General features: G+C 27.4%; 1 protein-coding gene across 6 annotated transcripts in view; it reads left to right on the top strand.

Annotated features, from left to right (window-relative positions):
• Nucleotides 1-12146, top strand: part of pps (protein partner of snf) — a 153774-nt gene that overhangs the window by 29210 nt on the left and 112418 nt on the right. For 5 of the 6 annotated variants that reach the window (XM_043049286.3, XM_043049290.3, XM_043049287.3 and 2 more), the window contains 2 exons: nt 5666-5772; nt 11522-11598. The exons of the other annotated variant lie outside the window; for it this stretch is intronic. In XM_043049286.3, the coding sequence (XP_042905220.1) occupies nt 5666-5772; nt 11522-11598 (184 nt within the window). The remainder of the gene's footprint in view (nt 1-5665; nt 5773-11521; nt 11599-12146) is intronic. 6 annotated transcript variants of the gene reach the window in all.

Genomic DNA, 12146 nt, shown 5'->3' with positions numbered 1-12146 from the left:
ATTAACACAGTTTTTTTTTATCTTAATGAAGTGCAAGTAATAATATAATACATTAAACATTAAATATACATTTAATTTTTTACAAAGGACATCTGTTAGAATTACACATAATTTTTAGTAAGTCATTTGGTGGTTTTTCTAAATTTTGAAAATTTCTTTTACACAAACAATAGCATTTAATTGGTACAACTTGTTCTCCTGTCTTTAGAATTATATCACAGTTTTTTACTCTTTTAAGCATAGTGCTTTCCTGGATTTTAAATATTTTAGGCAATTTGTGGTTTTGATGGAATTCTTCTATTCGCATCCTTTAAATTTTTAATTTCTGCTATAAGCATATAGCATTAATCAGTTTACTAGCAGCCAATTCTTTTAAAAATCATTATACATCCAGAGAACTGTTACAACACTTCACAAATAGAGAAAATGCAATTTTCAAACAAGAAAAAATCTTCTTGGCACTGATAATTTCTTTGAAAGTGGATAAAATTAGCTTGAAAAAACTGTTAAGATATAATTAAATTTTAGCACAAATTTCTAAATATTACTGCAGCATAACTTGATATAAAAATGTCTCAATAAGCCTAATTTTGTTTTTTTTTTTTAAAAAAAAAGCATTAAAAATTATAAAATGATTCTGAAGCTGTACAATTGTTCTCTTTTCTCTCTCTTTTTTTGAAAAAAAAATTTAATATATTTTAAGAAGTTTTTGGATTACAAATTATTTTACTTTTTAGATGAGCAAAATTAGATAGCTATTTTTGACATACTCTTTATGTAGGTCTTAATGAGGCAAGATCTACAATGCAAAGGCATTGTAGTTCTTAGGGTAGGGATAGGCTTCACAGTAGAGTATTTATTCAGAAGTCAGTACTTTTTATTTAAGTTATCCTTATCTAACTTACACAGTTTCTAAAATTACGTTTATACTAATTATTGTTTGAATATTAAATTCTAAAATAATTCATACTAAATATGTATACATATATATATATATATATATATATATATATATATATATATATATATATATATATATATATATATATATGCACACACAGTGGAAATTCGCGTATCCGGAATCGGTGGGACTTCCGGATATTATATTTTTCCTTATATTACTGCAAGGTAACCCCCTAGGTAAACAAAACAATCTAATAAACAATCTGAATCTGAGAAGTAAAAGTACTTTTCAGGCAATAATGTTTTAGTATTAGAATTATATCTAATCCAACAAAAGCGAAATATTAGAAAAAAAATAATTATTGCTCAAAATATAGAAAAGGAGAAAAAATGTGACAGTTATGAAAATATTAATTGCTCTAGAATGATTCAGGCAAGAAGGGGAAATTCCTGTCATTCATTAAGGTGGGTAGGTGAAGGAGAAAAATTCATTTCCTCCTTATTTGTCATTCAAGTTGAGTCAAGTTCATTGATTAGAAAAAAAATAATTATTGCTCAAAATATAGAAAAGGAGAAAAAATGTGACAGTTATGAAAATATTAATTGCTCTAGAATGATTCAGGCAAGAAGGGGAAATTCCCGTCATTCATTAAGGTGGGTAGGTGAAGGAGAAAAATTCATTTCCTCCTTATTTGTCATTCAAGTTGAGGGCGAGGAAGTGACAAATTCTTATTTTCTCTCTGATCATCGGCTATCAATCAAGCATAAAGGCGCGACATGCTGATTGGGTTCTCTTTATTTTTTCATGTGTGACTGAAAGTGACTCCCCCACCACGTAAATGTTTGCTGCTTTTACCCTTTTTCACAGTATTTTTTCTTTCCCTAACACTCTAATAAAAAGGTTCCAGGAAATGCCTCTTTTTCTAGCCAACTGTATAGGAAAAAAGGGGAGAGGGGACTCAGTTGTGCTCTTTTGAAAACAAATCTCCCTCCTTTCTTGCATTCCAGAGGAGGAGTGTCACTAACGGTCACTCACTTGAAGGTCTTGGTAGATCTTCTCTTCCTCTTTCTGGTGACTTATGGGTAAAATGCGTATGTCCGCTTTATGGAGAATGAACATAGTGATTTCTTCATAGAAGACTCCCGGGGAATTAAAAATATGTCCGTATTGAGAGGCGTCTGTTTTGCAGGAATGTCCATAACAGGAGATTTCACTGTATTTAAAGAAGGGATAAGAAGAAGTCAAAATGTCAATGTTGGGCAATAATGGTTAGCAATTGCAATTAGCTTAAAAGAAGATCAAGCCAAGTGAAATTTTATTTAATTTGTGAAAATTGGTTTTAGAATTATAACAAAACATCAAGAAACTATTTGCCAATCATCTATTTCCAAAGAAAACTTTCTTCTTCAAATACTTGGCAGAGTAAAACAATTCTTTATAATTTACAATTTACCATAATATGGTCTTAAATCTAGTGTTTTCAAAATATTTAAAATTTTCTTTTGCTGAGGAGGAAGTAATATAAAATTTTCATTTTGGATTTTCAGGAACTGAATTTAAATATTCCATTTTTTCCGCCATTTGAATGATCACTTAGTTATTCCCATAAGTCGGTTTAATATTTCGTAATAGAAAGAAAAAATTTACATCAACTATGTTTCTCCAAAGGCACCATGGGAGCCTTTCATTCGAATTTTGAATCTTTCATTCAGGAGGTGTTTGGTTCAAATCTGTGGCCGAAATTTTCTTTTGTTTTTCTTTTTTTCCAATTCTTGTCAATTCTCTAATTTTATTTGAGGATTTGAATATGTGTAGTAAGGGTGTCTAATTATCAAAAATTTCGCCTATAAAGAATTGAAAATTTATGTTATCTGAGGAGGAAGTACTGAGCATAATATAACCCCTAAATGTGTATTTCTTTTCACAAATGCAATTAATAATACATGGAATGTATAAAGAAATTATACTGTGTCAGTTAATGATTGCAGATACGAAAATATTTGTTGTACAAGTCATTTTCTTTGTGTTCAATAAGTTTTCATCAGAAATATTGAAGGTTTAATATTTAGATAGGCCTTTAAAATATCAGGATGTGATGGGTATCATCAAGATAATTTTTATAATACTATTCCAAATCTATATTTTCATTTCAAGTGAATAATTGCTGCAAATGTTCTAGCAAAGAATTTATAAAACATGCTCATTGTCAGCTAATTTGTATAAATTATGTATATATTGTTATATACATAATAACAATATATTATGTATATATTGTTATATTATGTATTTGTATACATTGCTTTATTATGTATTTGTATATATTGCTATATTATGTATTTGTATATATTGTCATATTATGTATTTGTATATATTGTTAACAATGTATTATTATAATAAAATGTAATTAAAAATTGATAAATTTAAAATTTTATTCAAACAGATAAATATGTGACAAAAGTTATTCAGGGTGGTGTTTTGCAGAACTTTACTTTTTATTTTAAAGTTTTGACTACTTTTTTTATTTATAAAATCAGTTTGTCATAATATTTAGATTAAAATGGATTTGATCCTGCACTGAAATTTTAAACTTTGTTTTTTTTTTGCTTTAATTAACAAGTTATAACTCATCAGTAAACAAAGTTTGTTATGATGGAGGCAAAAAGCTTTACTAGTTGGATTCATTGTTTTCAAACTATTTGAGAATGCAGACATCTTATGAAAAATAAAACATAATTAAATGTTTTTTTTTCAATGTTCAAATTTTTTTGTGATGAATTCAGGGGTCATACACTTATTTATTATTTTCAGCAAGTGCAGTAACAAATCAAATAAGGTTGAATTTTGTACCATTATTAATTCATTAAGGAAGTCTTTAACTAGATTACAAATTTAGATAAATTTTGCTTTTCGGGAATATTAACTAATTAATAACAGTTATTTTTTTATGTAACAGCTATAAAATTGTATCTTAACCTTATACTATTATAAGTTATTCAGTATTCCATTTAATAAAAGTTTACTGAAAGCTAATAAAACTTTCTGTTGTAAATAAAGTTATTCTGAAATTAAAAATGGAATTTAGAGTTGAAGGCTGTTTTATTGTTCACTCTTTATCTATGGCCTGCGTTGTCGGGTCTTGGGAAAACAAAAGTAAAGAAAAATGAAATTTATTTCTGTCTCAGAAATTTTATTATTTTTAATTAAATAATTCAGAAATTTCTGACACAGAAGAAGAAATGAAATAAAGCTAAGTAAATCTTAAGAGGAACAAGTGTTAGCAGCTGTATCAGAATTGGCTGAAGCTCTATCTTTAATCATTCAATGCCTCAGGGTTTGAACAACTGTAACCTAATATTTCTTCTATTTATAAAATGTACTGACATTTTTTTTATATCATAAGCAGATATACTGGTTGAATTAGGTTATTTAAAAATACTTTTAGATTATTTCACGAACTAGTTTTGTAATAGTCCTTAAAGTATACCATGGTTTTTGCGAATTTTGATAAGAAAATTCATAATATATGTATGTAATATAATTCTTGATATGTTTTATGAATATCTGACATCCATAAGTATCCCACTTTTTGCCTACCCTGTGTCATCTACATGACATACAGTATAAAGAATTCTCTCTTCTACAATATAAATATTTTTATGGTCCTACTATATTGAATTAGAAATAATTTCATGACACTTATTTTCAAATTTCATTTGTTGATATTTAACGAAATGTTTTTATGTGCTTGTTATAACCTTGTTATAATACAAATTTTTGGCCTAATAATTAGGGCATTTTTTAGTTAGTAAACTTTTACCTTTCCTTTCTTTTTGTATGCTTATTACTGCTTTTTTGTTTTTGACCATTTTCTTATTGTTAATTTATAATTGAAAGAGTTTTTTAAATTTGTTTTGTTTGACATAAAAATACTTTTTACTATGACCTGAATATTGAGAAACAAAATGGCTGTTGTGTTCCTGCCTAGTTTATCAAAATTGTTATTTCCATTAGTATACATTCTAAATATAAATCAAAAGGAAATCATTTGTTTAGAATTTCATATGTGATAAGTTTTTGCAAAAAAGATAAGATTTAAACTTGATAAGTATATAAATTATTTCATAAAATACAAACAAATGACTATAAATTGCAGAGATGATTGTGCCCTGGAAAAATCCGGATTTTTCGCTAACTGCGATTCGGAAGTTTCCAGAAATCCAAGGTTCGGAAGTTTCAAGAAATCATTGATCACATTTATGTATAAGAATTCTTGTATATTTTATTTAAAAATATTAGAACTCGAATTTATACTTGACATCTTTTTCATTTGTAAATGTTGTTTCTAGTAGAATAATAAATGTGATTAGAGATGTAAGTAAACTTATACAAAATTATTCATTTAAATTATGCTGCATTTATATATAATTTATTTAGAATTTCATGTTTTGAAAATATCAATGATTTAAATTTATAAAGACATAATTTTTTGAAATTCGTCATTAATGATTTTACTCAAGAAATTTTCAGGATTTTTTAGTTGGGCTCACAATCACCCCTGAAATTGTGAATTATATCTATATTTTTATTTTACTGTTTTTTATTTTGAACTAAATAAACATTTTTGTTTAATTAAAAAAAAGCTGTCATTAAAGGGTTAGATACAGACCTGTTCTGGGTGTAAGAGAAATTTTTTATATAAATCATTTAATTGTTTCCATTATTTATCTTTTAATTGATCTAATTTTAAAATATTTTTTCTAGCCCCTGAATTATTTACTAGGCCTGAATTAAGTTCAATCAAATCCATTGTTGAACCTGAAATAACTTTGCAAACTGAAGACATATATTTAGAAAAAAAATGTGTCATTGTAAGTAGTTTCTTTAAGTTTGAGAAGTAATAAAAAAGTTTCTTTTCAAAAATATGTATGTTATACTTTGAAAATATGTATGCAATAATAATTTGTTCTGATATAATTCAAATTAGAGATATAAAGAGTGATTTTTAATATCTTGCTCTTGAAGTAATTTTTAATAACATCTAACATCTGGCCCTGTCATGTTTAAAATAAAAATAGCTTAACTACAAAAAATTTGCAAAAATTCTGACTGTCTAAAAAAATGACTTCCGTGGCAATCACTTAAATGTTCAACAAAACAGATACTATATTTAGCCTTCAAAGCATTAGTTCTGGCTCTTTCTCAACTTTAAGTTAATAGGTGACTTCTAAGAAAAATAGTTTTCCTCATGTTTTTCAAGTCTAAAATTGAAAATTCTGTGAATTCAGCCAGGAAAATTGTCTAAAATTTATCCCCAAGTCATGATGCTATGATATAAAGTTTATTATGTGACGCTAAATATCTTTCACTTATGTGTTCTTGTCGGCGTTTGCCAAAACCTGTTTTTTTTATTTTTAAATCCAGTTATTTTTTAATGAAAAAACCTAATTTTGCCATGGAATAAGTGGGTTTTTTCATTTTATTTATTAATTTTTTATATATTTTTATTTATTTATTTTTTCATTAAAGGGCTCAGTTTGGTCTTGAGATAAGTGAATTTTTTCAAATATATCCTACATGCATTCTATAGACTAAATATAAGAATAAGTTGTAGTATATACTGAAAAAGTATTGCTTGATTACTAACAAAGGCATTAATAAATGAAATAGTTATTAGAATAATTATTTTAGTAATTTTTCTTCCTTCAAAATGTATTATGACTTGCATAATGATGAAGTTACTGTTATGATTCTTTTTAAAATGTAAAGTATAATATGTTTTGTGATTAATTTTAAATTATAAATAAAAACATAATTTGCTTTAAAGTTAATAAGTGGAATTTTTAGAAGCATTGTATACGTTAATGAAGTAAAACACATCTTTTTGTAGATCATAGTATGTTCATTTGTATTTTTCAATGTATGAATTCATTATATGTCTTACATGTAAATCAATTATCAACTTTTATCTTTACGTTTTGCTTTTTAAAATGAAAGAAAAAAGATAAAAAATTCAAAATTTTGTTTTCTAAGCATTCCAAGTACAGTAATTTTCAGTAAAAAGGCCACACAGTAGTACACACTGCACCCTCAAAAACATATTGGAAATTTTTTATATTCCTCGCTTTGCCCACACTGCTGTATATGTTGCACTTCCAATTTTATCCATAATAGATTTTAGCCACTATTAAGGAGAAAACAGGCATTTTAAGCACAAAAAAGAAAGAAAACAAGTTTTGGCAATGGTGTATCACGTATGAAAGTAAACCCAAAAACTTTCTAACGTAAAATGTGTGAACTCAAGATTCCACATGCAACTTCAGAAATTAAATGTAAAAAGAAAGTCAAAACTGCTAACTGGCTGCAGTTGCATAGATAGAAATGGAGGCAAAGCTTCATGCGTTGATCATGTGACGCTGGTGACTTTGTCAATAAAAAAAACAAGAATTTTTATATTCTGTTACTCTTTTCTAGACTAGCATGCTTTGTCCAGCCATCCACTTCTAAGAACAAATCTCTTGAAAGGGGGATGGAAGCTAAACAACACATAAAATTGGCGAGAAATTTTTTTCTTCTCGACAAATATGCTTTATCCACTCTCGAGAACAATCTCTTGCAGATGTGAATTTAAGTTTCAATTCAAGCTTCGTGCCTTTTCATCGCCGTTAGATTTTTTAATTTTTACTTTTCGAGATTGTTTTTAATCCGGAATACATTTCTTCGGGATCTCCATAGCACAAACAAGCGTTCAATTATTCTCAAGTTGTAAATTGGATTCTGTGGAACATTCGTAATTGTTGTCATACAGTTCATCGTCAATTAAAAACATACCTTACCCTGCTATATTTTAATCGCATTTAATCATATTTTAATCTCATTTTTAACTAATATTTTTTAGTTAAAAATAAGAAAAATATACTATTTTCTGAGCAATCCATCAAAGGTATTCAGCAATCCATCAGATCCATCTATGGTAATCCATTTTCTTTGTTCATTATTTTCAAACATTTTTTGATTAAATCCACATTGATGGCCGAGGTATAGTATGAAGCCCGCAGAAAAATCAAATCATTGTATAGGCCGCACTGGTGAATACACTGCACATCAATATGATTTATCTTTGAAATACAGGTAGACTTTGACGTGTGTAATGGAAATTACTGTATGTAAGTTTTTAATCATCATGCAGAAATACTCATTCAATAATGATAATAATTGTATACAAATGAACATATCCTGATGGTTCGCTCCTCGGGCCGGGCTAGGTTGACTCAGCCTTTCATCCCTTCAGTGGGTCAATAAATGAGTACCAACCATGCTTGAGAACTAAGCACTGGGGGTTCTGCGTTCGGCTGACCACCTGACCGGAACATCTGCTCGTGCACCCCAGAGCCCAAGGTCAAGAAAACTGAGATGGGCACAGTAGGCCTTGGCCCTCTTGGGCTGTCGCGTCGCTGAGTTTTAGAACATATCCTGAAGAACCTATCTCTACAGTATGCGGGTACATTCCATTAATAAATAATTTCATTATATGTTTACTAAATATTATTCAATCTATGTCTTCCATAATTAACAAATTTTTACCCAATAAAATATTAGCAAAGTAAAATAAGATTGAAAGATGTTAAATTAATTCACATTTGGTACTCGTTAAAATGTAAAATATAAACCTTATCTGAAGTGCCATGACAATGTCATTAAATTAAAAATTTAAAATATCAGAAAATCTCTTTATTTCTTTTAATGAAATATTTAAATATAATATTGCTGGATTCTCAAAGCAATCTTGAACTCAAATAATGTCCCTGATAAAATCGTTTTTAGGTTTTTGTTAAATAATATAATGATAAATTTGCACTTATCCAAATTTAATATTTTTAAACTGTTTTTTTAATAATTTGTTATCTTTAGTTTTCTTATTGTATCATTAGTTTATGATATGTTTTATAGTAGGAGAAAAAAGATTAACAGTCATATAAATTAACATTTCAAGTATTATTAGTTTTGTGAGAATAGTGACGGTTAAAGCTGCCACTGGTGATTGAACTTCAGTTTTTATTACTCTATAATATGAGACTCTTGCAATTGTCCCATCTGCCGATGCAGTAATCTGGCCCTTTAGAAACCATCGTCCCCACTTTGCTACCACAATTATTTTACTGATTACTCATATCATCAACAGTTAACTTTGCTTTTTATTGCAATAGCTATAAAACTAACTTTTTTGTACCTTATTTTTAATGTTGATCCAAAATTTAAACAAAGTAAGATATGTTGTTCATCCTCTGAGGTTGTAACTACAAAAAGTAAAATCATATTATTCAAAATCTTAATTATCCTGTTAATATTTTCTTTAAACTAAATTATGTGGTGCATTTAAAAGATCTTCGACATAAAATAACTCAAAAACTTATGTTCTCATTTTTAATTCATGTTAAGTGCCATACCTCCTGCTTACTATTGCTTGCCAACCCTTGGAATTGCTTGTATTGTTTTTTTTTTAAGGTAGCTTTTTTCCAGGGCTAAAGAGTTTAGAAGGGCTGGTTCACTCCTTTGAGGAAACTCTCGCCGCGCCAATCCTCCGATTTTCTCTAGTGACATCACTTTGGCGCAAAGCTCGCACTTTTACTTCAAGAACAGAGCGTTCGGCCTTACTAGTTCTAACTAATATTGGAGCATTTCTTTTTGTGAAATATTCTTAGACATATGTTATTTCCTATAATGACTTTCCTCAGCTTTTGCAGTGAATTTACAAAAATTTAAAACTATTAATGAATTGCCAGTTTGCGCGATTGCAACTTGCAAAAATTCTGATAGAAAAACAAGAGGAAAAATATAATTTTCCGCATGTTCCCTAAAGTAAATGATCAACTATGTAAAGAATGGCTTCCGAAATGACACAGTTAAAATAAAACAGCAGTATGTTTATTCTATCGTTAAGAACTTTTATAAAAATTCATTATCTAAATAGAAACTGCCTCGTTACATCAAAAAGAAAGGCAGGTGAAAAAATTAAAAAATGGATAAAATCAAAGATCACATAATAAAAAGTATAAATAAAATATATAGTATATAGTTGAAATTCTCTTAATTTCATAACATATTTTTTATTGTAGTTATTCTAAATATTTATGATTTTTTAAAAAATTATATTCTCTTGAATTTAAATATCTATAAATTATATCGTCTTAAATTTAAAAATCTATAAACAATTGTAAAATTTCTAATGTCATTATGAACCTAAATTATTATTTTGTTTCAGTAATTAGCGTTTAAGGTTGATGTTTCCTAATGATTAAGTATGAACAAATTGCTATTAACGGCATATTTTAAAATCAGGGATTTTAAATTTAACTCAACTTATTGTTATAAAAGAATATGTTGATAAAAAAGTGTCGATATATGCTTTCATTTTTCTTAATAGTTAAAGTTAAAACTGAACTTTTTAAAATAAAGTATTTATAGCGTCATTTTCGCCAACTAGTAAAATATTTTTTTAAGTTTAAAATGGTATTTTTTCAATATATTAGGAATTAAAGTTTTTTTAAACTATGCTTAAGAATGGAAATAATGTGTTAATTACGTAAAGCTTGAAATCTAATAACCAGAAAAAGTCTTAACTTATTTTTACAGAGAGAAAGATGCAAAGTTATCATAATATCTTTGCTTGCGATCTCCGAGATCTGTGGCCACAGTGACGTCATGAGAAGGGAAATCGTAGCTTCAGCTCTAAGAGCGGAGTGAACTAGTCCTTCTATTCTCTTTAGCCCTGACTTTTTTCATTCGTCTCACCAATTTTAAAATTAAAACAATGTGTGTATGCCAAATTCAAAATGAAAATGCAATTACATGTGTGTGTTTAGGTATGAAAAATGAAAATTCGAATCGATAAAGTGTTATTTCTTTTTCATTTATTTATTCTTTTAATTACCCCCTGACATGTTGTGATTACAGAAGAGTTTTTTAGTTATTCAATTAGAAAAGAATAAATTAAATAATTAGTTAATGAATTGAATTTAGTTCAGAAACATCAATGTAAACCAGGTATTTACAGATTTTAAAAAACTTACAAATAAAATTTCTTAGAATGAAAAGGATATGAATATATAATGAGATTCTTTTTAAAATTAAATATTTATTGCAAATAAAAAGGCAATCAACTTTAATTTTTAAGAATTGTTTGAAATTAATTTGTTGAATAAATATGTATAATGTTTTGTTTAATGAGCATAAAAGAAAATAACTTCATTGACATTGTTTATGCCATAAAAAATAATAAAATGTGACCAAATGTTTAAATTTGTGTTATGTTTAAGTATTTTCTTGTAATATTTTTGGAAAACTACTAATTTATGAACAGCACTAACTTAGAACTAAGCACTTTTGAAAAAAAGCTTTGGTTTTTCATTTAAAACCTGGATACTTGATGGAAAATCTAGGTGAGCTTTTTCAATTAAAAAAAAAGATTTTTTTCAAACTTTGCACAGAATAGCTGTGTCTAGCTTTTATGCTGTTTAGTTTAATCTTTATTACTCTCTGAAAACAAACCTTTCAAGAATTTAGAATATTTTTGAACTGTTTTAATACATCGTTACATAAAATTTTTAAATTACTTTTAAGGCCTTCAAGGATCCTCCTGAGACTCTTGAAGAACTCATTCAGATGGAACATAGTTATGCCTTTATCTGCCAAGATTCGTATGTTATTTTTTTATATTTATGCAATAAGAATGCATGTAACTGCCACCTCTATAGGTTTAATCAGATTTTTTTTCAGTTTTGATATATTTTATTAAATTTTACAAAATTTCCTAAAATTGGAAGAAATTCTGATTTTTTTTTATACTCTTGTTGTTTGCTTACTTGAATTCAAACAAGTTATATTACTAATTGAAGTGTGACTTAGATTTAAAATAAATTTAAATCGAAAGTTATTGAAAAGTACTTAAAACTTAAAAACTTTTTTTTAAAAGAATTTTTAATGAGTTTTCACTTTACATGTACACACTCGACTGCTAATAGCAGCTTAGGAAAGACCACACACAACTGTGATCTTAATACAGCTCTCCTGATGTTTCACAAAACACAGGGATGAGATATTTCCGCTTTTTAGCGGATTTCCGCTTTTTCACTTTTATCTCTTAAATTTCAGCTTTTTTTATCAAAAATTCAGATTTTCTAAAAATTTCATTTTTTTTTATAAGTATTCCGCTTTTTCAGAAAATTCACCGATTTTCAAAGAGAAA

The sequence above is a fragment of the Parasteatoda tepidariorum genome, chromosome 11 (assembly GCF_982258835.1).
Source record: "Parasteatoda tepidariorum strain Cologne lab strain chromosome 11, Ptep-v5.0, whole genome shotgun sequence".
Classification (NCBI taxonomy): domain Eukaryota; kingdom Metazoa; phylum Arthropoda; class Arachnida; order Araneae; family Theridiidae; genus Parasteatoda; species Parasteatoda tepidariorum.
Note: the sequence above shows the minus strand (reverse complement) of the source record. Positions and strands in the feature narration are given on the sequence as shown.